This window comes from Mastacembelus armatus, chromosome 10 (assembly GCF_900324485.2).
Source record: "Mastacembelus armatus chromosome 10, fMasArm1.2, whole genome shotgun sequence".
Lineage (NCBI taxonomy): Eukaryota > Metazoa > Chordata > Actinopteri > Synbranchiformes > Mastacembelidae > Mastacembelus > Mastacembelus armatus.
In genome coordinates, this window is record NC_046642.1 from 24520807 (window position 1) to 24548249 (window position 27443).

At 38.6% G+C, this 27443-nt stretch overlaps 1 protein-coding gene across 7 annotated transcripts in view; it reads left to right on the forward strand.

Annotated features, from left to right (window-relative positions):
- Positions 1 to 27443, forward strand: part of LOC113144301 (mitogen-activated protein kinase kinase kinase kinase 4) — a 60231-nt gene that overhangs the window by 9395 nt on the left and 23393 nt on the right. For 3 of the 7 annotated variants that reach the window (XM_026330236.1, XM_026330238.2, XM_026330233.2), the window contains exons 3-16: positions 2316 to 2372; positions 5554 to 5679; positions 5813 to 5923; positions 8320 to 8410; positions 8596 to 8726; positions 9839 to 9893; positions 10104 to 10182; positions 11511 to 11683; positions 16858 to 16930; positions 17218 to 17338; positions 18294 to 18410; positions 18604 to 18762; positions 22192 to 22257; positions 25714 to 26040. In XM_026330236.1, coding sequence (XP_026186021.1) covers positions 2316 to 2372; positions 5554 to 5679; positions 5813 to 5923; positions 8320 to 8410; positions 8596 to 8726; positions 9839 to 9893; positions 10104 to 10182; positions 11511 to 11683; positions 16858 to 16930; positions 17218 to 17338; positions 18294 to 18410; positions 18604 to 18762; positions 22192 to 22257; positions 25714 to 26040 — 1686 coding nt within the window. Of the gene's footprint in view, positions 1 to 2315; positions 2373 to 5553; positions 5680 to 5812; positions 5924 to 8319; positions 8411 to 8595; positions 8727 to 9838; positions 9894 to 10103; positions 10183 to 10785; positions 10838 to 11510; positions 11684 to 16857; positions 16931 to 17217; positions 17339 to 18293; positions 18411 to 18603; positions 18763 to 22191; positions 22258 to 25713; positions 26041 to 27443 lie in introns of those variants that run through there. The other 4 variants (XM_026330234.2, XM_026330235.2, XM_026330237.1 and 1 more) reach the window with 4 other exon arrangements.

Below are 27443 nucleotides of genomic sequence, written 5' to 3' on the forward strand. Positions count from 1 at the left end.
ATGAATTTTAATGTTATAGTGATTAAATCTTTGATTTATGAAAATATCCACCTTTGTTTTTACTTACAGCTTTGCAAACTCTGAATATTGTCGCTGTGAGTTTTTCCAGATATCTTGCTGGGATCTTTTCCCAGGTGTCTGCAGACATTGTCAGAGCTGCTGTGCATTTGTTGGCTGCATGCTTCAAACCCTGCAATCCAGTTTGAAGAAGTTCTAAGTGAGGTTGGGTGTCTGAGGAGGCTATATGATGATGAGCCTAGCACCTTCTCTTTCTAATTAAATTGTGCACAAACTGGATTTGTGTTTTGGGCTGTTTTGGGCTGGCTGCTTTTACTGCAGGACAAAACTTTGGGTCAATCAGTCGACTTGCTGAAGATATAGCATAATGCTGCAAAATGGAAAGATAGCTTTTCTGGGTGAGTACTCCCTGGACTTCATGGAGATCTTCTTTCATGGATCCTCATGTTTGACTGTTGGGGTAACACATTAAAGAATTGTGTTTTCACCTCCCAATACATGACAGGTCAGTGTTGGTCACAGCTTTTAATGACTAGCAAGGGCCCTGTGAACTTCCCCTACTGACATTTTCTGACAATTGATCTTTTTAAATCCAGGTTGAACTTTTTACACTGTTTTTTAATGCAAGCTATGCTTGACTTTTAGCTGAAGGAACTAGGTCTTAATATTTCATATGCTCTTTTATGTTTTATTGTATTTATGTATGCATATGTATGTGTGTATATGTTGGCTTATGCGTGTAAATGTATATGTATGTATATACATGCATATCCTTTTTTTGTCCAGCACTTTGGGCAGCAAGAGCTGTTGTAAATGTGCTATATAAATAATAATAATATTAAAATTGACGTTTTATGACATTTTCAGTTTCATGGCAGTTGCTCTAAATGTGTAACCCTCATCTTTCAATGAAAGATTTCTTGTTTCTAATGAAATTCTGTTTGTATTTTTCATTATTTTGTAAAAATGTCAAATGTATATGCAAAATTTCATACGTTTGAAAACTTTCTAAGAAAATCTGCAAAACCTCTAGCAGTTCATTGTGACTGTGTAAGATGCAAACAATCAGGAAATTGTTAGACTAAATATTAAATATCCAAACAGCTAAGGTCTTTGTCTGTAATCACATGAATCTTCATGTCCATTTTAAGACTTGAACTGTCTTCTGGGTGTAGACTTATAGGTTAAGCACTGCATTTACAGTCTTTCAAACCCAAGATAATAATTACTTTTATATACTGTGTTTTGTCCCTTGATCACTATAACATGAGTGAGCAAAAGTGATTGTTGACAAGTTTCCAGCAAAGCACGTATATACTCTAGAAAAGTTCCCACTGTGTAAATGGCGCCTCGCTTACATATTTACTTCATTCTATCATTATGCCTGTTCTTTCCCCAGATATCCTACCATAACAGTGTTATGATTATTGTTCATGCTCCAGAAGAAAAAATTGTTGAAAAAGCCAAAACGCCTTTAATTTAAACCATTTAAAAAATCAGGGCTGACTTTCTGAAACTACTAAACCTTTCTCTGATGGGGAAATACTGAGTTTACACTCAAAGATTTCAACACCCTGCTATCATCCATGGCTTACCATAGAAATCAGTCCTGTGAGTAACAGGTCTGGAAAGTGATACAGCATGCATTTAGTTGCAGAGAAAAATATAAACAGGCAAATGTTACCATTTTGTCACAGCTTCTGTGTCGATGCGTGAACTTCAGCTGAGTATAATGGGATTTGTCATGCCTTGTGGTCTGTTTTCAAACACACACACACAGACACTCAGTTCTGTCATACATCACAGCTTAAAGACTTATAGAGTAGCAACTCTAGTATCTTGTCAGTTTTCTGATTCATGACAAGGTTTTCAATTTTCCCCTTTTCACCTGACTGCACTTTACAGCTCTGGCTCTCTGTGCTGGCATGCTCTGTCTCTTTCTCATTTTGCGTGCTGTCTTGTTCTTTGTGACCGTGCTTCTCGTGAGAAAATGAAAGTACATAGACATAACTGTATCGAAAATCCAAGCAGTCACGCAAAAAAATGTAAAATAATATAAAAAAACATTGCAATTGTTTTTTGATTATATCGTAGATAATCTGGAGATAAATGCATACAGTACCTTTCCATCCTGCCTATTTTCTACACATCTGCACTTTAGATTTGAGAAATGTTTTTTTTTTTTAGTGTCAGCATTAAAAATGGTGTAAGTTTGTAAAAAAAAAAAAAAAAAAAATTGTGGTGTGTTTAGGGTTTAATATGTGTTATCCTAACTCATTCTTCATGTGTCCCACCAGGGTCGCCATGTCAAGACAGGCCAACTGGCAGCTATTAAAGTCATGGAAGTCACAGAGGTAAAAATGCATCACATTAAATCACACATTACATTTATTTGTCTACCACTACTCTTAGATTGTTCAGATCTTTTCTGCCTGTTATATTTGATTAATATTGATGTAAAACATCAAGTATAATTCATTTCAGCACTACTAGAAATAAATAATAATGCTGTCAACGTGTGTTATACATGACATACAGCACACTTGAGAATATCACAGCAATCTGGTGTAGGTCGTTCCCATCTGGGATGCCCACAGATCCTTGTTAATGTAAGTTTACCAAAGATTTAAATGTTAATTTGACGTCAAACTAAAATTTTATTTTTTGTTTCTGCTGAAGATTTTTGTGTCATGAAGGCACGTGCTGTTGATATCTTTTAACATTTTGATTATCAGTGTCATTAAGACAGCTGATTAAAGGTCCATCACTGAAGTTATTGGGTGCATTCTTTTGAAAATCAGTGGACAAGTGACTTGTTGTGTTTCAGAAAGTTATAGGGGTTTAAAGCAGGGATACTGTCAATCGATTATGCCTCATGCCAGGTAGCTCCTAACCTCCACCACATTATGATCATGGAACATAAAATCTGTAGGATGTCATTACTTTATACCCTGCCCACTTGTTCATAAAAGGCTCATTAAAGCAACTGTTTTTATTTATATATATTTTTTGCTTATATTACTATTTTGATCACGCTTTATTGTGTTAATCATAAAATATAGTACCAATAGCTCAGAATTCCTGCCAGCTGTATTGCTGGCAACCTACAGTAGCTTAACAAGGAGGGGTTTATTTCTAAGGCTGAACCAATAGTTTTTAAATAGGATTAAGTGACACACACAGAACTTCACTGGTGCTCTTAAATCTTAAACTCACTTGAGCTACAGATGTGCTGTGTTCTGCTGCACTTGTTTACTCTGGTTCTGTCACAGACAAATACAGACACAGAGGTGGTCCTGTAACTCTTTATCTTTACCTGTGAACTTGGCACGTGGTCTTTCTTTTTTTTACATTTTGCTCACATTTCCTCCCTCCCTTCTCCTGCAGCAGTACTACCTACAGACTGCCAGCATCTCTATAGCTAAGAATATCATCTCTTTCCACCTGCTGCTATTGGACCTGGACTTCCAGAATGATGCAAATCTAGCTGGTTACTTATTTCATTTCATTTGTTGTACACAATCCTAGCTATTTTAGCTACGCCTGATTGTTACTGTTTACTGCGAGTTTAATACCAATGTATTCATTTGTTAAACACGTGCATTATAGTTATTTTAAAGTTAATCCACACCTTCTGGATCATCAGAAGTGAGAATTGTCAATAGCAAAGATAAAAACGATTGTTTTATGTTTTACTGCTTCAATATTGGTGTGTTTAAAAACACTTAGCATTGGTGTTGATTCTGATTTAACTAAAAAAGTGATGAGAGAAAAAGAGAAACTGTAGGCACCATAGACTGGATAGTTTTAAGGCACCAATTTAAGGCACATATTTGTTTGAAACCTTCCCTTGTTTTCTTTTTGTTGTATTGTAGCTTTTCTCTTTCAGGTGACATTACCCCAGTCAGGTTTTGAACAATTGGCCTTGGAAACAAGTGAATGCACTTGCAATCTTTGAGCTTGTGAAAGGTTTTATAACTCATTAGACTAAATGACTGGTTGTGCAGTGTGCCTCTCTTCTGTCCTTTCCCAGTTCAATTCTCGCTCCCTTCATGTGGGTAATTAAAGTGATGGAACTTGTACAATCCATTTGACAGGCTCATTTACAGTAACTCCCTCCCCAAAGCATTGACACGCAGTGATGATCAAACATAAATCTACCCTAATATACTTTTTGCCTGACAAAATGAAATTCCATGAAAGCTGCTTTTTCCGAGTTATTTGACACCCACCAATATTTCAGTTTTGACCCAGAAGTAGTTTTTATAAGATTCCAGGCAAATTTTCTTTAGTATTAAATTTCTGTTCACATAAACATTTAAAGCCAGAGTGTTGGATAATTTTTGTTACATGAAATATATAAGGATGAAAAAACTCTGAAGGTCTATTTTGAATTTCAGGTAAGTTATGCATTACTGACCTTTAACAGCTCTGACTGTAGAAAGCCATTTAGGCTTTATTGAACAGGGCAGCAGCATGGTGTTCATTGTGGGCTAATAAGAGCATGGTGCAGCAGGTTCTGAGGCATGCCAGGCTGTAATGCAGCAAAGCAGTGTTTGACCATTTTGTTTATGGTGACAACATAAACTAAAATAGCAAACATGACAAGCATCAGTGTGATAACTCTGTCAGTATGAGCAGGTTAGCACACTGGTGTAAGTATTCAGCTCAAAGCACTGCTGTGCTTTGTACAGTCTCATAGTCTGTGCTCATTGCTAGACTCAGAAATCTAGACTCAAACTTTGCCCAGATTCCCCAAGCATCAGGTTTGCTTTCTGTGAGAAAGTGAAAGATTTTGGACAGATGCTAAACAAAGTAAGCAAATTGAAGATGTCAGAAAAAACAATCACAAGCTGGTCAAACTTTCTTTCTACTTTGTCACACACTCACTTATTACAGAACTGGATACTGCTTTTTTTTTTGCTGTTGATGAGACTCTGGGTTTTCTGTGTCAAGCTCTTCAGCAGGAAATGCTTGGCGATTACTTTTTTCTCTCTCACACACACACACACACACACACACACACACACATTGCAGATGCAGACGCAGATGCAGACGCAGACAGGAGGCTTTGTGTTTCAGATAGAGGTGAAAGTTCAAACGCTGCCTTGTCATTTTCTCCCCTCCTGTCTTGTGGACATTTTAATGGGGTCAGTGACTGGAAGAAACACAGTTTCCTCTTTTCTGATTAACAGCCACATCCAAATATGGCTAATTATAGAAGCAGCTTTAAACGTTATCTGATCTATAGTTTTAGAACGTATTTCTAGAAGGAAAAAATAGCAGGAAAGTTGGTTGGAAAGCAGAAGTGTCCGTGATAGTATTCTGTTTGCCACTCTTTAGTTATAGTTTATGTGCTCAATAGTGTAGTGTATTTAAGGTAACTGAGGAAAAAAGCAAAACTGGAGAGCTTCCCCAACAGAGAGACATCTCACCAAACACTGCACAATAAACACCATTTAATAGCTTGTTTAAATGCAGGCCAATCTCCTATCTTATGAATAAGCATGGTGTTTAATTTTTACGCACGTTTAGGAGGAAGAAGAGGAGATAAAGCTAGAGATCAACATGTTGAAGAGTTATTCCCACCACAGGAACATTGCTACTTATTATGGAGCTTTTATTAAGAAAAGTCCTGCTGGACAGGACCACCAACTATGGGTTAGTAACCATCTTTCTATCATTATTAAATAGCTTCTGCCCCTGACTTTAAACTGTATAAGATTATGACATTTCTAGTTATTTTGGGTACCACTTCTGTGTCTGAATGATATTTGACCTTATTTCTATCTAGTTGGTGATGGAGTACTGTGGAGCTGGTTCAGTTACAGACCTGGTAAAGAAGACCAAGGGAAATTGTCTGAAAGAGGACTGGATAGCTTACATCTGCCGAGAGGTGCTGAGGGTGAGTATTCAAATATAAATTTAGTGATGAGGTAATATTGGCTTAGTGCTAAAAAATATTTGTTTCGTCTTGTCTGTAATAAATAATATTTTTTTTTATGACATCAATTTGAAATTGTTCATTATCAATCTGTTATGTTTTGTAGTAGTAGTAGATTTTTACAGGGCCCAAGGTTGCATACAATGAAGGTTTATTGAAAACGCCAATCAAGGAAAAAACTTAGGCAGGCATGGACAGGAACAGGCACAGTAACGTGGCGCATGACAAGAACACTCAGGAAATCCAGTAACTCAAAAATTGTGGCAAACAGTCAACAAGGCAACATAGCAAACTCTCTCAACCCAACAAACTCAATAATCCGGTGGGGAACAAAGGAACCAGGCAGGTAAGTATAGACACGGAACCAAAAAGGCTAATAGAACTTAGGTGTAACTTATCATGGTAATTAAAACATAAAACTGGGGATAGGTCTGGGAATGGGTCTGAGAATCTGGGAGGGAACCTCAGAGGAGATGCCTTCGTCGGCACACCGAGGTCCGGAAGGCTGGGATGGAACCTCGGTGGGGACGCCATTGTCGGCACACTGAGGTCCAGGAAGCAGGGATGCCATTGTTGGCACACTGATGTCCAGGAAGCAGGGATGGATCCTCAGCGGGGACGCCTTCGTCAACACACTGGGGTCCAGGAGCTTGGGACTCAGGTGGACCTGGCAGGAGTGCTGGAGATTCAGACTGGCAGAATGAAGACAAAGATGGCCTCTTCTGGTAGTGGCAGTGTTGCCAGCACCGAGGCTGCGGGACTGGAGGCTCGGGCTCGGACTGTGGACATGGCTGACTTGGGAGCTCAGGCTGTGGACTTAGGGGAGTTTTGGGAGCTCAGGCTGTGAACTTAGGGGAGTCTTGGGAGCTCAGACTGTGGACTTGGGCGGTATGGTTGTGGACTTGAAGCTCTGGCTAAGTGCTTGGGGACTTAGGCTGAGGGCTTTGAGATAAGGACAGCCCCCTCCAATTCTGCCATCATCATCAGGCTGCAGGAGTTTCGCTAGCAGCGGCCTGGACGACGTCCCACGAGCAGACTGACTGTCGACCCTGAGTCTTCAGCTCTTGCCAAGTGGCACGACCCTCTGCCTGTGTTATAGGCTGAGGTGACTCAGACACCAGCATCAGTGACTGGAGGACTGGCAACAGAGACAAGGGAGCCGGTGATACGGACTGGAGAGCCGGCAGAAGGTACAGGAGAGCTGGCGGCAAGGGCATGGGAGCCACAATAGAAAATTGAAATAATTTAAGCTGAGAACTGAAAGTTTACACACAAACCCTGGAAATGCTCCAGACAGCATAATGTTGCCTGTAGAAAATAAACCTTGTATTTAAAATTGCCCCTCTCACTATACAACTTAAAGTGTGAGTGTATATGAAATGAAAACATGTACCTAGTGTTACCTAAGATACATAAAGAATCACAAGTGAACTTCTTCCTGTGGTGGTGTTACTGCAAAGTGCCTTTTGAGCTCTGGTGAAAATGGAAGTAGTAATTTGACTATGACCTGCTGCTGTTGTAAAAGAAACATGATGCTGTCGTTGTGTGCGATTCTCTGCCAAAGTATCAAAGAGAAGCAGCTAATCAGTGTCTCTCATGTTTTACCCAGTGTGACTCAGAGAGAATAATCAATTTATTTTTGAAAAGGCTTTAAAACACATGTCTGTAAGATGTTATGGTTATCATTATGAGATATCACGGTCCTGGGAAAGACTCCAGGATGTTTGTACTGCTGTCTACATTGGTGCTTGTGTTTGTGGCTCAACTATCAGACCTACACATACGGCATATCTGCTTTTATCTACTCACTGCTAATATATCTTTCATTAATGTTGATGTTATTAGATAACAGATGATTTCTTTTATTAGTTAAAAAAACATGAGAGAGAGGGCTCTGGATTGTCGCCAGTGTTTTCTGTGCTGCTGTCAACCTCTCTGTCTCCCCACTGGTTCAGAATTGCAACCTACACACACAGACCATCAGAATAGCATGGTGAAATCATTGTCCAAAATAAGACTCACTTCCTGTTTATTTAACCTCCTTTGAAGAAGCAAGACTACAAACACACACACACACGCACGCACGCATTCAGACTGCATCACCAATTGGCAGTCTGTGCAATGAGGTCACTGCCACCTAAAGAAAGATTATTTAGAATCATCTTGGAAAGGAAAAGCAGTTCAAAAAGCTTGAAATAAACCCCACCTTTCTATCTACTACTTTCTATCCTATTTCTATCTTCTAATATTCCTTAAAAAGGTATACATAAATGTCACTCTTTTAAGGAAGGTTTGCAACGATTCACAGTGATCATCTGACTCTTGTGTGTTTATGTCTGTGTATTTTTGTCTTCCAGGGTCTTTCCCATCTTCACTCCCATCATGTGATTCACAGAGACATTAAGGGACAGAATGTTTTGCTCACAGAGAATGCTGAAGTCAAACTGGGTATGACACATGGACACATGCGCTGTTGTTTCTCAGACACATGCTTATGCCTTCAGGCGAAGCTGCAGAACAATGACTCAGTCATGCCTACATAAATAAATCACACAACCACCAAAACACCTCATAAAGAAGCAGAGATTGTCGTAGTTTGAGATGTGAATTTGTCCTGTATGTTCATGTTCCAGTTGACTTTGGAGTGTCGGCTCAGCTGGACAGGACCATTGGTCGAAGGAACACCTTCATTGGTACTCCCTACTGGATGGCTCCGGAGGTCATTGCTTGTGATGAGAACCCTGAGGCCACATATGACTACAGGGTACTAAATGATACAGAAATAGTCTTGTTTCTGGCCAACTTCAAGGATTTTTTTTTTTGTCACTTTAGGAGTTGTTGTAAAACATACCATGACACTAGGGTTAGTTTTCAGTTTGGGTGACTTCATGGTTTTCATGAATATAAAAGTATGGCATTCAGCAATAAAGAGCATTTGAAATATTGAGTAGTAGTAAAAGATCTTGTTGTTTAGGATCAATTAATGCAGATGATATCTGATCTTTTCTGATGCAAAAAGAAAAAGCTAATCAACCCTGTACGACAAACAATGAAGACAGCAGAGATTGGGATGAATTGATCTCACGCCTCGTTTACTGTATACTTTTCATTTCAAGTGTCTTTCTTATCTTTACAACAAAAGTTGAATTGTATTCACAGCCTCACCCACACAGACTGATGCTTTCACGAACCCAAATCATTCAGTGGTTGAGCTGATCAGCATGTTTTGGCATCTGTATGATCCTATTTGTTTAATTCACTGGATCCATTTTCTTCTTGTCACTTAAATGAGACTGGGAGAATGAAGACTGATTTAAGTGGAGCTGCAGCTGCAATTATAGTAGGGGGACAGATGCTATATCGGCAACACAGGCCACTTACTGATGTAGCTGAACATCAGAGGATTTAAGATTATTAATGTGGCTTGGAAAAGCAGAGACATTTCCATCTAGCTAGACTCCTGAGGTTTCAGTCCATCTTTCCAATACTTCTTGAATGTACTGAATGCAAGTCCACATCACCATATATTTAACAGCCAAGTTTTCATCATTATTCTTAGCTGAGTGTTATAACTGACAGAATGTCTTCCAAGCTAATATTTATCTTCATTCACGAAAATTTCTTGAAAGGAAGTTCACCTATGTATGCTTTCTGGAAATCTGAACAATGACATTTGAAAGATAGTACCTCACTGAGGGGAATCCAGTGACTTTTCTGTAAAAGGCCAAAAGTTTGGATGGAAGTCTTGGGAAGTGTTTCTGTAATTCCTAGATGCATACTCTCACACTATGCACAAAATGATTTACTGATTGTATGTAAAGAGGCCATCCAAAGCTTACAGGATTCTTAACCTTTTCCCATTTCTTTCATTCTCAGAGTGACCTCTGGTCCTTAGGCATCACTGCTTTAGAGATGGCTGAAGGAGCCCCTCGTGAGTTAGAAATACACATGCACACATTCTTAACCGATAGGCTCAGCTGTTTATTTTTCTGTCTACCATTCATAGTGCATATTTCACCACAAGTTTCAGTTTTAATGTTTTTCACTGTTTCTGCACCCTCGTGTTCACTTCCCTCTCTCTCTTGCTTTCTGTATGTCACCGTGACCCTCTCCCATTTTCACACACTGTCTCTGTTCATAGCTCTGTGTGACATGCATCCAATGAGAGCATTGTTTTTAATTCCACGAAACCCTCCACCCAAGCTTAAATCAAAGAAATGGTAAGCCTGTGAACACACTCTTGCACAAACACACACATGCTGACAACAGGACGGAGAAGGCAGTGTTTAGGTTTTCTCTTCTGAAAACATGGCTTGAAAGTGATCTTTGTTGTGGGTTTCACACATCTGAAATTTAGACAAACGATATCCCAACACAAGAGGAAACTGAAAGGTCAAAGTCACAGTTATGTCTACACATTAAGATGAAATTTAAAAAAAGTATAAAACATGTACACCTCTCTTTAAAATAAAAAGCCATTTTTAATGTCAGGAGTTATCACTATATTATGATGCATGATTTTTATTAACCTTCCCCTTTCTCTGCTTCTTTCTCTTCCATGAAAGAAGTTTTCAGATTGAATTTGTGGGTGTACTTATGCCACCTTTCATTCACTATTAATGTGTTTAGACGTACTAGCTCATAGGACAGCTTTTAATAGCTCCAACAGTCCTTTTACCTCTGGACCTACTCAAGGCATCAAAACGAAACAGCAACATGTTTTGTGCATGTACAGAACACAAACAACATACTTCTTAAATGTTAGGAGCATTTCTCTGAATAGATATTACCTAAGTAAAACTTCAACTCAACATTTTCACCAGGATTTTCCTTGATAAAACTTAAAGAAGTGATTACTAGCTTGCATACTCTAGGTGAGTTTAAACAAATATGTGTGACAGGCCATAGTGGCTGTCAATGATTTAAATGAATCTGCTGGTTTGTAAAATGGTCTGTTTCATTTCATTGTTCGAAAGTTTTTCTCTTTTCTTCTGATTTTAACTGCATGTTGACTGAAGTGAATAGCTTTAAATATTACTTTGATATGCATTTTAACATTTTTTACCACTGTATGAAAAATGCATTACTCAAGGTAACATGTCAGACTCAACAAAATTGCATCAGTCTGTTTTTCCAAGTAGTACAGATACAGTAAGCCTTTGTCAGTTATATGTGTGAAATTGCTCTTCAGTAAAGCCATTTCCACTTGTCAACTCAAGTTTATTTATATAGCTCTTTTAGCAAGCCCTTTAACCAAAGAGTTCTTTACAGATTGCATCTTGCAAAACCCGTTGAGTGAGTGAGTACAATGCAGACTGTAGCTTTAAATTATGGTGGGTATTACAGTAGCGCTTCTGAAACACTGGAATTAATGTGTGTATTTAAAGAATTAATGTTACCAAACTATGTTTAATGGCTTAAAATTTTACAGTTGAGTTAAAGGCACATTCAGGAGATATCCAGAAATTTTTGTAGTGTAGATTTTTAACAACATCAAATTTTTATTCCTCCCTCCACTTTCACTGTCGGCATTTTGTTTCTTTCATAGGTCGAAGCGCTTCTTGTCATTCGTTGATAGCTGTCTAGTCAAGAACCACCTGCATCGACCTACCACCGACACTCTGCTGAGACACGCTTTCATTAAAGACCTGGTTAATGAGAGACAAGTTCGCATCATGCTGAGAGATCACCTAGACAGGACCAGAAAGAAGAGAGAGAAAGGTAAGGAGAAAGTACCAGTAAATAAGGATGTGTGAAGGGGTTTAACAAAAAGATTGATGGAAAATGGCTGGATGGAATGAGATGTACACTGAGGATTAAATGCAGTGTGCTATTAAAAGTTGAATGAATGAGTTTGGGCCAAACCCTGAATTGTTTTTTTGTTTTTCTTTGTTTTTTTTCCCGTTTTTTTTCCTGTGTTCAGAAGCAGCAGAACTGACTCACTTAAATGAGTTACAGTGATTCAGTGTATGTATATAGGATAACAATCTAATTAAAAAGTTAGTACTGTGTACTGAAAGCATGATTTTCATTTCTATCTCGTATTTTCTGTGTGACCTAGCAGTGATTGGATTAAAACTCAACACAGGGAAGCACACACACAGAAAATGAGCATATTCTTTCAACACAGTAGACACAATTAAAGATATAGACTAGAGATGTGCATCTCTGCTCTGATGTGTATCTCAATATGCTGCCAACAATCCAATGCATTAAAGATACTAATGCAGTAACTACCGATTTGATATGATATGATTCACTCCCAATTCCCATGCACAATGATTCAACATGGTTTGGTTCAACTGACACCCTTAGCAGCAACAACTGGAATCAAGCGTTTGCGATAACTTGCAATGAGTCTGTGGAGGAATTTTGGCCCACTCATCTTTGCAGAATTGTTGTAATTCAGCCACATTGGAGGGTTTTCGAGCATCAACCACCTTTTTAAGGTCATGACACAGCATCTCAATTGGATTCAGGTCAGGACTTTGACTAGGCCACTCAAAGGTCTTCATTTTGTTTTTCTTCAGCCATTCAGAGGTGGACTTTGTGGTGTGTTTTGGATCATTGTCCTGCTGCAGAACCCAAGTTTGCTTCAGCTTGAGGTCACAAACAGATGGCCGGACATTCTCCTTCAGAAATTTTTGGTAGACAGCAGAATTCATGGTTCCATATATCACAGTGAATCTTCCAGGTCCTGAAGACTTGCTTCATTAGATTCATTAGGTTTACTTCAAACGGCCCCAGACGATCACACTACCACCACCATATTTAACTGTTGTTATGATGCTCTTTTTCTGAAATGCGGTGTTACTGTTACGCCAGACGTAATGGGACGCACACCTTCCAAAAAGTTCAACTTTTGTCTCGTCAGTCCACAGAGTATTTTCCCAAAAGTCTTGGGGATTATCAAGATTTTTTCTGGCAAAACTGAGACGAGCCTTTCTGTTCTTTTTGCTCAGCAACGGTTTTCGTCTTAGAACTCTGCCACGCAGACCATTTTTGCCCAGTCTCTTTCTTATGGTGCAGTCATGAACAGTGACCTTAACTGAGGCAAGTGAGGCCAGTGGATGAGTTGTCGCTGTGCTCTTGGGGTAATTTTGGTCAGCCGGCCACTCCTGGGAAGGTTCTCCACTGTTCCATGTTTTCGCCATTTGTAGATAATAACTCTCACTGTGGTTCGCTGCAGTCCCAAAGCTTTAGAAATGGCTTTATAACCTTTTCCAGACTGATAGATCTCAATTACTTTCTTTCTCATTTGTTTTTGAATTTCTTTGGCATGATGTCTAGCTTTTGAGGATCTTTTGGTCTACTTCACTTTGTCAGGCAGGTTCTATTTAAGTGATTTCTTGATTGCGAACAGGTGTGGCAGTAATCAGGCCTGGGTGTGGCTAGAGGGGAGGGGGGGGGGACTTTTTCACACATGGCCATGTAGTTTGGGATTTTGTTTTCCCTTAATAATAAAGACCTTCATTTAAAAATTGCATGATATGATTACTTGTTATCTTTGACTAATATTTAAATTTGTTTGATAATCTGAAACATTAAAATGTGACAAACATGCAAAAAAATAAGAAATCAGGAAGGGGCCAACACTTTTTCACACCACTGTAACTTTAAAAAAAAATGCATGTAGAGGTTTATATGATGCAACCCCTAATAATTACATTGATAATTTTTTTTACCGATGCATTGACACATGAACTGATGCATCCAGATTTCATCTCAGATTGTATCTAGTTCACAGCAGCTCTAGCGACGCACTCGCGTCATGCTCGCACAAGTCCTTGCATCGGTACAAATCGGTCAATATTCCCATCCCTAATATAGACACATACACACAAACACACTAAAGAATGAGAAGGTGCCAAAAACCTGTTGTGACGTAACACCCAGGTTGTTTCAAGACTGAGGTCATCACCTCTATCCCACATTATTAGAATTAAAGAAATTATTCCCAGAGAGGGAATTTGAGTAACAGATAAAAGTTTAGGAAATTTTACAAATAAACCACTTCACAGGAATGTTTCAAAATGGTTTTCCCCCTGTTTCACAAATTCAGCATATCATCTGGTTTTTGCCCAGTCATGGTTGGAATAACAATTACCAGTGCACTGACTGCACTGATGGCAGAGCAGTTGCTTTACTTAAAAAACAAGAAAGTTCAAAAGAATAAAGCTCTGTTTTTTTGTTTTTATTGTTTTCAGATGTGTGTCTATATATGCATTTATATACCTCACTAAAGTTATATATAAGTTATATTAATTATTGTCAATACATTAATGCTGACTAGACAGCAGTAAAGCTTTTAAATTTGAATTATACAAGTTATGCCATTTTCAGTTATTTATTTATGAAAGAAGAAATAAATGAGGAAGAGCAACAGTGAGATGGCAAGACAAAAACAATGAGAGTGAAAAAGGGAGAATATTTGGTTGGGCCAAAAGGCTGTACACAGCTGACTTTTCTACTGTGTTCGCTTAGGACAATGTTTTATAAAACTGAGACAGAAAGAAAAAATGGGAAAATAGACAAAAAAACAAGACATATTAGGAATATGTTGTAAAGATTGATACTATTCTGAATGAGCTGAATGTGTGATGCTATAAAGTGTAGTTAAACCGAGGAAAAAGGGAGGAGAGGAGAAAACAAGATATTTAGGTTTTGCTCTTCTGTTCTCATGCAATGTAAGAATTACATGTACTGTTCTTTTAGGTTTATTAATTTTCATTTTTGAAAGACAGGGTAAGGAGGTGAGACAGACCAGAGAGAAACTAAGAGAAAAGCTGAGGGGAAGGAAGGAGGAAACAGAATGGACATCTGGTTCTAATCTTGAGTTAGCGTATAAAAACATACTAATGACTGGTAGACTCTGCATACTGCATTGGTTTTTTTTGTATGTGCATGTGATGTGTGTATGTCCCCCTCCCATGTCCCTCTAGAATAATGAAACACTGATAGTCTCAGTGCATGTGGGATAAAGTCACAGCTGAAGGAAGAAAAGAAATCTGTGTTTTCGACATGATGCAAAAAGGATGTATCATTTTCATCATACCCAAGATTGCAATTTAGGCAGATTGTCTATGCTGTGGAAGATGAATCACTCCAAAGAAAGGAGAATGACCAATTCTTAGTCAGTAAAAGTAGGCACTAACCCTATAAAGGCACTCTCCTGCTGCAGCTTTGGCCCAATAAGACATAACAAGAGCCACAATGTTCAAACATGACATCACAACCACAGGGATTTCCTCTTTCTGGTTTGCACAGACACACCTGTATTATGTTACCTTTCACTGTGTTAATAACAACATGCGACATGTCAAATCATTTTTCAAGTTAGGGCAAGCTACTTTTACTGCATATGTTGGCCAAATGTTATGCTATGTTGCCTAGCCCCAACATGTCACCTGGTACACTGTCGCCTGAAACCAAGAAGGTCCCAGATTCAGATCCTATTCTGTGTACAGTTGAAACCAAAAGTTTACATACACTGTATAAAAAGACATATAACTTTTTTTTTTCTTACTGTCTGATATTAAATCATACAAAACCCTTTCAGTTTTAGGCCCGTTCGGCTTCCCAAAATAATTTCTATTTGCTAAATGTCAAAATAATGTGTGAGAGAATTTATTAGAGATTTTTGTATTACTTTCTTCAAAGTCAAAAGTTTACATACACTAAGGTTACTATGCCTTTAAACTATTTGGGAAAGCCCAGATGATGAAGTCATGGCTTTGGAAGCGTCAGTTTTAGGCCCGTTCGGGTTATGTCTTTTTATACAGTGTATGGAAACTTTTGGTTTCAACTGTATGTATGGGTTTTCTCAGGTAGTCCCATATTCCAAACACAAGGAGTTTGGGTTTAGGACAATTGGTGACTCTAACTTGCCTGTAGATGTGAATGTGAGGAGTAGTTGTCTGTCTTTGTGTGTCAGTCATAGTGATTTGTCCAGGGTGTACACAGCCTCTCACCCAATATCAGTTGAGATTGGCTCCAGCCCACTGCAGCCCTGAATTGGACTAAGTGGTATGGAGAATGTATATAGAGAACTACAGTCAAAAATGCAAATTAAAGTCTTTTTCCATGCACACCAATTGAAGACATCCATCATCAGATTAAAGAGGACTGTTCAAATAGTAACTAAGCAAAAAAAAAAATATAGATTTCAAAAACAGTTTTACTAAGACATTATGTCCAGCTGTGTGACTGCCAATCATGCTGTGCATGTGTTAGCATGTGTTAGGATGTGAGCACATAGAAAATAGAGAAACTGTTTAGTGTATGCTTTGGGTCCGGATTGAGATAATTCAGCATTGCTGTTCTATAGCCATGTGTGACAACACTGTCCCATACGCTTTCCACTAAACAAGACTCTCATTTACTCTCTTGCCCAAGTTTGCCCACATTATATTTTTGTGTAGCTTTCATAATGACAAAATTGCTACTGGCAGCAGACGATGAAGAAACAAGATGGCAGGCTTGGAGGAACAGTGGCTGCTTCAGAAAACGGGGGACACTTTACTCTACACCAGTGCTTGCACAACAAGTGTTCACTCCAAAAAACCATCCATAACTGTACCTAGTTTCTGACAATGAATGCATAATTGCACAGTAGAAAATTTGCTAGCAATCATGTACAGTTATGCAGCCAGTGTTAACATGGGCACTAGAGTGAAGTGGCCCCCATTCCACAAATGCTCTGCAGCTGGTGGTTGTCTACAGTTACAAGTTCATATGTTTAGATGCTGATGCTTTGCTATGCTGATATAGCTGTAGAAATATTTTTACAATTGGATGGTTTTTTACAGTATAATGTATCTTTAAATTCTAATTAACGTAATAATAACCCACAAATGTTTTCTGTTTTTATTTCCTTCTCTCTGTATTTCTCTCAGAGGGTCCAGGGTATGAATACAGTGGTAGTGAAGAAGAGGACAACGAGGTGACGGAGGAGGAAGGAGAACCCAGGTAAAAGCCTATTTATATTTATACGAGTCTGGAATATTTGTTCAAACTGTCAATGTAAAAAAAATGGGAGGTCATGAGAGGTTGCATAGAAAAAAAGTCTGAACCACATTAAATTTTATAGATTTCAATATACAGAAAAAAGATGTCAATTATTAACAACTGTATTATCAGAGTCTCATAGGACTGATAGCACTGCTACCGTCTCTGGATTAGGGTGAGCCTTAGGTATTTGTATTACAATGCTCATTTTCATGATGTATCACACAGTTTTTCTCCCTCTTTCTCAGTTCCATTGTGAATGTTCCTGGTGAGTGGACGTTGAGGCGAGAGTTTCTTCGTTTACAGACAGAAGATTGTGAAGGAATCAGAGAGGGAGTCCATGGACGTGGTGTTCAACAAAGACAACAGGTAGGTTCTGAGTTCATGTGAAGCGTTTCACAGAACCATTCATATTGTGTTAAATATCATTTGGTGACATCAGCAGGGCTGGAAGACATTGTGACTTTGTTTTCACTTTTTAGCTTTAGCTTTTTTCCATTTTTCACTTTAGATGTTAACATTTCATGGGCTAAATTGTTAATAAAGAAAGTTGTTGGCAGATGAATCAATAAAGGAAAAATATGTGTAGCATTATTAGTAGTAGTGGAGGTGCTTGTAGTAGTGCAACTGTCAACACAGGTTAATTCATTTTAATGATTTTGTTTAAAGTTTTGTCATAAGCACGTCTTTGAAACTCACAAATTAGCTTGCCCTAGTTGACTAAGATTTTTAGAATTAGTGCTCATCCTCTGTGTAATGTACCCTTTAATTTTGTTGAAGTTGTCGGTATCATGCTTAATGTCACAGTGGACCCTGGATCAAAGTCAAACTCACAAAACTCAAATTATAATTTCTATTGCAGATTTAGATTAACTCAATACATTTGACCATTAAATCAAAGACTGAGCTGTTTAAAAAAACCTACTGTATCATTTTAAAATATATATGTATATTTTTAACGTATATATATATATCTGAATCAGTGGTTAACACTGCAAGAAGGTTCCTGATTTGAAACCCAGCAGGGGCCTTTCTGTGTGGAGTTTGCATGTTCTCCCTGTGCTTTGCGTGGGTTTTCTCCAGGTACTCCAGTGTCCTCCCACAGTCCAAAAACATGTATGTCAGGTTGATTGGTGACTCTAAATTGACCATAGGAGTGAGTGTGAGTGTGTGAGGTTGTTTGTCTCTATGTGGCCCTGTGATGGACTGGTGACCTGTCCAGGGTGTACCCCTGCCTTTCACCCAAAGAGAGCTGGGATAGGCTCCAGCAGATCCCTGGGACCCTGGTTAGGAATAAGTGGGGTCATATATCAATTATGTTTAGGCATTACAGCAACACAGGCAGCAATTGGCAGAGCAGGAACGATACAAGCAGCAGTTAGTGGCTGACAGACAGAAGAGGATCCAACAACAACAGGAGCAACGGCAAAAATTGGAGAATGTGAGTACTGCTTCAACACATTATTTTGTATTCACTCAGCATTTATAGGTCACTACGTAGGATAGAGTGCTGCTGCAAATAAACCATTTCAGATCATTGGAAAATAAGTTAAGATCAGAAAGAATCACTTAAGTGTCACCTTCTACCTGAGTCACAACCTTAGTTTGCCCACTCTACATGTTTTTTTTTTTAGGTCGCTCTCTCTGTTTTCTGTTTCCAGCAGCAGAGGTGGCAACTGACAGACTGTGCCTTGCAGTGGGCGGAGCTTCATGAGGTTTTAATGGGGGAGGAGTCCGACCTCCATGACAACAGAATCCAACTGGATGAGAGAAGAAGGACCAATGGGCCACAGGTGAGGTTTTTGTACTGTGGTGACAGGGTCCCAATGAGTTCATATGAAGAATTCCACTTTGTTGCTATTTGTACCAACCTTGCTGCCTAGCCAGTCTGCTGGTCCATCAGTGGACCAAATCTGATTAAATCATGTATTTTTCAAGTACCATCAGTGAGTCAGTGAATAAACAGAATGTAAACGTACAAATGTCTTATTAAGGTAAACTACAAAGCTTCTGATTTTTATGTCCAAAATTACTGGTTGTTTAGGAAAACCTTGCATAAGCATAAGAGCTACAAGTACTTTTTTGGCTTATGTCTGCATTGTTAAATTTTTTGGGCCACGCAGCCTCATTATCATTTATTTGGAGTCATGTTTCTCAACCTCTATGAACTGTACATCCTCACTATAATGTGTGCTGCCACACGTTACCCTGAGGCAGTGCCACTGCGCTCGTTAAAAGCTTGTGCCATAGTCAAGGCACTTGTCAAATTCTTCTCAACTTTCGGTCTTCCAAAGCATGTTCAAAGTGATCAAGGATCAAATTTCATGTCCAAATCTTCGCCCAGGTCATGTCAGAGCTCAATATCAAACATCAAACGTCCAGCGCATATCATCCCGAGAGTCAGGGCGCATTAGAAAGGTTCCACCAAACTTTAAAAAGCATGGTTCGAAAGTTCTGCACTGAGTTAAACCCTGATTGGGACGAGGGGCTGCCGCTGTTGTTGTTCGCCATGAGGGAAACTTGTCAGGACTCTCTAGGGTTCAGTCCAGCTGACTGACTGGCTACACTGTGCGGGGACCATTGCGTCTGCTGCGTGAAAAATGGCTCTCAGATAAGCCAAGCCCGGGAAAAATATCTTAGACTATGTCTGTTCGTTTAAAGAGAGGCTACATCATGCTTGCGATGTAGCACGTGAGTCGCTTTCAATGGCACAGTTCAAAATGAAAGCAAACTATGATAAAAAATCTGGCCTGAGTGAACGTCTACCCCTTAGCTGATAAATGTTTCACTTTGCCTCTCTCTGTGAGCTTCATATAAGATCTTTGTTGCCAAAAATAGCTTCCCTCTGACAATATGACATTGAGGCGGACTGTCAGAAATTGTAAAGTCCTGGGTCATAAAACTCTGTGTTTCTGTGTGTGACCTTGTGTTTTTATTGATGTACAGCCCAAAACAGGAAGTCCACTCAAGTTGTGGGGACTAGTCCTCTTGTTAGGTACCAAATCATTGGATTGTAAAGTCATGACTTAGTTTCAGGTTAGTGTAAGGTTTAGTGTTAGGCTAGTAAAGTGTTGGAGTGACCTCTATATATAAAAGAGGAGTTACATAAATTAGAGATTGGATCTGTTTCAATAATCCGTTGTTTCTGGTTTCCTTGACTTCAGTGAAGTCTTTATACAAAAAAAAAATCACTCACATTGAATTGAAACTTAATTTATAACATCATTCAAATCTGGAAAATTAAAAAATCAGCTCTTCTGTAAGGCAGTGTTACAGAGTGACCTTAACACTGCACATTTTTGACAAAGTAGATTAAGAGAGAGAGAAGTGTCTCTGCCAATTCTAGTGACTTTAAACAAAGACACATAGCTTTTTTTTTTTTTTTTTTTTTTAATCATTAATTTTAACACATGCTTCAATTAATCTATCCCACACACCAGTGAGTTTTCAATAGATACTGTGACCAGTGAACAGGTTAGCAAATGTGATTTCTTCAAGTTAAAGAGACAGTGTGTTTTAATCCTATGTCCACTTACAGTACATTATATGTCAGTTTGGTGTATGTGGTCTTATGTGTGTGAAGCAGAGAGCTATCTGTACATATTAGATTCTGATTATGCAGATTGCCTCTAAGTCATTAAGTTCAGAATGTGTAATGGATCTATCTGACGCTTCATTTAATTTTAATGCATCTACATTTAACTATGTAACAGGTTCATGGAGTGTGTGATGTGATTTTATCAGATGAACAACTCGTCTGGGCACAGCAGTTCCAATCATTTTACACTGATCAGTTTGGAAAGTATCTAATGTGATTCAGTGGTGTTTTGATGGTCGTTTAAAGATAAAAGAGGTGGCCTGTTGTGGGGTTTTAATCTCCATAGTGCACAGGGAAAGTGAATGACAGAGGGGGTTTTTACACACTGTCGAAAGAAAAAACGCTCTTAAATGCTTTGTGGGTAGTGTGACTTCCCTGTAACGGACTGGTAACCTGTTTGAAGTCATGCTGGGAGACACTCCAGCCCACCGCAACCTCGAAGTTGAGGGGTATAGAAAATAGATGCTGTTTGGAAAGGTGACTTCCATTATCTGAGGTCAACTACAGATATTCTATGGGACGTCTTTTTTTTTTTTTTCCCCCTCACTTACACAGTTTCTTGGCTTTGGCATTACTTGTAAAAGCAATAGTAAAACTACCCAACACCTACTGGTTACGAGTTGTCTAATACTAAAATGAATACTTTAAAGTCAGGCTAGCATTATTGCTTTAGTGTTGTTAGTGTTTGTCAGTCATTTCACCAGTTGTATTCATCTGATGTATTTGCATGAACTTCTGACATTCATGTTCACCAGAGGAGGTATTGAACCATGACTATCATGAAGATCCTGTTGTTCCACTTCATTGATCCATAAATTAATAAAGTTTATTTATATACCCATAGATTTTAATGTAGTGTTTGATGTAAAGTATCTGGTATCTTTTTTTTTTTTTTTCGAAAGATTCTATCCTACAAAACCTATTTCCTGGAGCCTAAATAAACTAATGTTCAAATTGATATATACATTACTACAAACAGTGCTGACAACATGAAATGTACTCAACTAACAGGTGCTATATGTCCTCTACAGTCACTGTCATTCTTATCAATATCAGACTGAGTATGGCTTGTTGCTCAGCAAGAATTTAAGTTTGTTATCAAATGCACCAGCTTCATCAGAGAGTTAAGCTGTTGTTTCAGCTCAAACTCTGTTCAGTGTGACCCTTCAGATTCAGGCAGAAAAACAATTTTAAAGGCAATGGAGGAATCAAGAATTGACACTAGATTCAAACATATTCAGTTTGGACACTGGACATACTAGGGTTTTCCAGCAGAAATTCAAAAAGAGGTCATAATAAAATATTCAGATTTGATGGTGTTGGCTGAGAGCCCCATGCCATCTTGCACAGTGTGAATATTTTACTTCCCACCTCTCAGAATGCTGCTCCAAACCATAGCATACCCTAATTAAAGTGAGTCTTTGCATGCGTTCGTGTTTGTGCAAGTGTAAGAGAGAATGAGATGTGCCTGTACTTATGAGGACCTAGCAAGGATAGATAATCTCTGACAGCGATGTAATTTAGTTGTGAGGGTTAAACAAGCAGTAAGCAAAGTCATAGAGTATACAATGGAAATAATATTCTAATTCACCTGTGTCTATATGTGTGTGTTTTTCCTGTGCAGGATCAGGCAGGCAGACAGCACAGTGCCGATGTGTCAGTAAGGCCTCTGGGCTCCACGGCAGAGCAGGTAACAAAACTTCAGTCTATATCTTTTACTTACCTGTCAGTAATTCCTCCATTTTTCTTACAAGACAAGTTTTTTTTTTTTTTTTAAATATCTAGAATATTATGCTAATAATGAAAAACGTATTATATGTGGTTGCACCATCTTAATTGAGCAGTGGTTTTTGATGCTAGACCTTTTCTCGTTTCACCTTTGACTTAATTGTTATTATTTCTCAGATGAGTGGAATTTCTCTTGAAATATTACATCTGCAATGCTAGTGAGAATTTGCTGCTTTCCTTTGATATTTGTTATCTGTCGGTTTTGCGCTGTCGGACATTGAAGGGGACTTTTTTTTTCAGCATTGTCTGACATCTTCAGTGACATCTGAATTTGTGATGCTCCAGATTTGATGAGATTAAATTCAAATTTTATTTGTCACATACACAGTCATACGCAGTATGATATGCAGTGAAATGCTTGCAAATTACAGAATAGTTTCATAAAGGTGAAGAAAGAATGTTTGATCCAACAGGAAGAGAACAGGAAATTGACTGAAATTACATGTCCGCGGTTAATGAAATATATGAATTTAAATGATAAAGACTAGGATTTTTTACATCCCTGGGAGCATTATTTTTGACGTTCTCTCAGTCAAGATGACAGTGCAGGATCAGAGTTTTAATAAGTATTTCTGTGGAAGCGGTTCATAGACAGTAGTGACATAAACTGCACGGTACCAGTAGTGTCAGATCTTGACAAGCTTTTAAGACCATGCTTATCACAGCATGCCGTCACTTTGGTTTTAAAGCCTCCCCTCTGTATCTGTCTCTCTGTGTCCTTCTGTCTCTGCTGATCCCAGCATGCCTTCTATCTCCTTTCCTCACTTGTTTCCTCTCTTCATCCCTCCCCTGTTGTTCACAGCGTGGAACCTCTTTCATTTCTATAGTCTCTCTTTTAAACTTGTCTCTCAGATTTTCTTCCAAAACGTTACTATCTAATCTCAGTAGGGGTTTCAGACATACAAATTCACCAACATGTCTCCTTTCACTTTTAGTGTCTCTTTTCTATTTTCTGAAACACTTTTCTGTTTCTCTTCACTGCCTCCTAATCCCCTCATCCTTCGGTTCTTCTCCTGTGGCTTTCTGCCCTGATGTTGGAATGACTCTGTTTTAATGACTGTTTTGCTTGATAGCCTACAGACTTATAGCATTAAACAAATGGCTGCATATTTTGTGCAACTCTTACAGTCACAAACAAACTATCATGATCTGTTTTGCTGAATTTGCTGTAGAATATATGCCCTGCAATAATGGTCACCTGCTGCAAGTTAACATAACTTCTGTAGCATCTTTTGTGGTGAGTTTTGTTGCTATGTGTTTGCTCTCTGGTATTGTATTCGGAGATAGTTTTCACATACTTTTGAGTTGGGCAGAGTAGAGATGACAAATTTTTTTTTTTTCACTCTGGACCTCAAAAGTAAACTTGGTTTAAGTTTCCTGATGTAGTGTATTTTGCAGTTTCAATTGCGAACATACTGTGACTGAGCTACTGAGACATTTGTCTTGACTTAGGCGCCACTATGGGGAATACATTTTACTTTCCACCAGTAACATACTTTTATATTAGAGGGGCAAAAAAAACAAAACTTATTTTATGAAAATCTGAATTTTAAATTCTTTCACTGATTTGTATTCTTAATCTTTGTGTAAGTTACATAGATAAACTGGCATTTTATTCCAGTTATTTATTTATTCCAGTGCTGATTTGGAAGGTATATTGTAGATGACAAACACATTGTTTCCTCGAGTCTGCTGTGAAAATAGGTCTTGTGCTGAGGCAACAAGAAAGCTGATGTGTTGCCATAGCTAGTGTTTAGTTGAACAAGATTAGGAAAGTATGTTGGGTATTCTGACTGCGTGTACTGTGATTCTCAAGAAAATAACATTAAATCTGTGGTGATGGTTTCCCCTCTACAGCAGCATTCACATAAATCTAATCTCAACCAGTTGTCATGAGGAAGTCATGTTCATATTTCAGATGGACAGCAGGATCGCACCTTTTAGTGGGGTGTAAGGAACTGCAGGGCTTGGTATTATAACCCTGAAAGAGCCTTTTAATATGAATGAATCGGACTGAGTTCTCTGTGTGAACGTCCTGGATATGTCTGCATTTACTATACAGACATGCAGCATGTATCAGAAAATATTCAAGCCTTCTTCACTTTTTGCATATTTCAATGTGTTGTAGATTTCATTTGCAGAAATGTCAAAAAACAGGTATTCAGTTTGAAATTATGGGTTATGGTAATGATCAAAAATCTGCAGCATAATAGTGTACATATGTTAAGGGATTGAATATCTTCTGAAGACACTGTATGTAGTACTGCTCTGTGTTATACACAGCAGCACGGTTCAATGCATACATACACAGTACTGTATCTGTTGCTTGTTTTTATGTGGGTAGCCTCAGTGCTAATCAAACAGAAAAACTGGCATTGCTGGGCTCTTAAACCACATCTGTAGCAGTCATGGTGCTTATACACAGATCTAAAAATGTTCTGTGAAAATTCCACCATTTTGTTCTCTAGCAAAGATATACTGGGGAAAAAGGTTTCTGGCCAGCTGTAATACAAAGTTGTGTGATGTGGATAATGTGATGTTATTTGTGCTTTTATTGCATTTACTACAGAGAATGTTGTGCTTACAAATCACATTCTCAAGCCAGAGAACTACTGCTGTCATATGTCCAAACTTTATAACCAATGCTAGAATGATTGTTTTCACATTTGTACACAACAGAAGTGAATCAAATTAGCTCATTTCTTAAATGTGTGTCACAACAAGCTTAAGGATTTAGTATATGCTTATTAGGTCTTGCATGCAGCAGTTGTGGCTTGTCAATTTGTGCAGAACTCGGGAGTGTCAGTTTTGTTTGGAATTAGCATGTAGTTGTGCACATTCACTCACATTTTAGAATCGTTTAGAGTCATGTATGATTGATATGTAGAGTCAATCATACATGAATTTCACACCTGCAAGGCCTTTCACAGTTTATATCCAGTCTGTCTATACAGCACAAAAAAATTCACTCTTATTGTCACTGTGAGATTGTTTAGTAACCTTCACTCTCTGGAAGCTGAAGTAAGTTTTGAGTAAAACTCCTGAAATATAATCTGATTAGCCAGTATTGGCCCATTGTGCTATATCAAAATTACAATTTAAATGTGCCAAGTATGTTATTCGAGAATGTTGTCATTCATCAAAAAATACAGGGGTTTAATTGGTTCTAATCAGGAAGAGTCAGCTAATCTTGGCAAGAGGGGTTGAAATCAGTTGAAACTTTCATGTTTTATAATTGTGAATAGTGTAATTTCTATGTACTTTACTTAGGATACAACACAGTATACATGTATCTTAAGTCATATAGACACTCCCAAGATCTGTTAGTTTCTGTGTGCTTTTAATGTTTGCTACATAGAGAGCCAGGGCTGCAAACCAGCTGCTTCAGCTTAAGGCCCAGCCTCAGCTACAACCACATGCCAAGCCCCAGCCTCTGGCCCAGCAACAGCAGCCCTCAGCAAGCAGGAGATCTCACCGCACCCTGCCCAAGGACCAAACCCAGCTCCTGTCGCTGCAGCACGACCACAGACACAGGGAAAGAGAGAGGGAGAAAGAGAGGCAGAGGCAGAGAGAAAAGCCTGTGGCAGGTGTCCAAAAGTTAACAGCTAATAGTGGGAAGACTGCTGCAACTGCTACTGCCGCTGCTTCTTCACCCAGCCACCTTGCAAACAGCCAGTGCTCAATGGTAAACACTGCCTTTTTCAGATGTCTGGCTAGAGTTTTTCGCATCTGCAGTCCACATCTCCCACACCACACTCTGTCCCTCTGGTAGCCCCCTTTGTTTAGTTCTTTTTCCTATCCCCTCCTCCCGGTTGCATGGCCCAGGTCGTCCTTACATCATGTCCGTTGACAGACTTCTTTGACCTAAAGGTTACAAAGGTAAAGAAAAAGTGAATGTTAGTTAGGATTTGGTTAAGTTAGGTAGTCACAGTTCAAACCATTATAACAATCCAACAAAGTCAGTCCAATTTGCTGCTGGTAGTCTTTGCTGCAGGTTGGTTTGGTGTAACAACTATAAAAGCTCAACTGAACATTCAGTTCTGCTTTAGAGCTGCAAAGATATTAGCAGTTTCATATTTTTTCATATAAATGCATGATTAAACATGCTGCTGTGGTTTATATGGTTTATAGCTTCTGTTGTTCGCATAGTAGCTAATCCACATGAACAGGAAACAACACACGTCAACAGTCAGTTGGGAGGCAAGTTTTTTTTTTTTTTTTAAATAATAAAGAAATGGCCTTAGGCTGTTCCTAAACTTTGATGCAGAAATCAGAAAAAAAGTCATTTTAACATTCTTTATTTTGATTTTTAAGTACAGACCTTTAACAAAGACCAGTGATGAAAGCTGTAGAGCTTTGAGCAGAAATGACTTGGTCCAAGAGGTACCCATGAATGCAACAATCCAACAGAAAACCTGGTAGAGTGGCCAGGCCGGAGCCACTTTGAGTAAAGGCAGATGACAGTCCATGTGGAGTTGATGCTTTGAGACAAATTATTTTTGAAGGAGCATGAGAAAAAAAACTGGTCTGAGCAGATAAGAAACAAAACTCTTTGAGCAGACGTTCTGTTGGGTGAACACCAGGCACTGCTCAGCATTTGGTCAACACCATCCCTTTAGTGAAGTGTAGCTGGGGCTATATCATGCTGTGGGGGGTATGTTAGCTACTGGGACAAGGAAACTGGTCAGAATTCAGCGCAGTCAAATTCAGTCCTTAAAGATACCCTGCCCTTAGAGTGCATATATAGTGAGTCAGTTCACTACAATATCTGAAAATCATTCAAAGCACACCTCCAAAACAATGGTAGAGTAGCTTCTCTGACACTTCCCATAAAATCTAATGGAGGTTAGGAGGATCTTCTAGAAAGAACTGGATAAACTCTTCAGGCGTTTAATTCTTGTAGGAAGACTCAGTCAAAAACAGTTTAGTTTTTTATCTCTAATAAATTTGCAAAATGTCAACAAACATGTTTTCAAATTTGTGAGTTTGAGTTATATTGAGTGTGGATTTAGGGGTAAATTCTACATCATAAAAAGGGCCAAAGGTGAAGTTGGTTTGAATGCTTTCTGAAGCCATTGTAATTCAGGA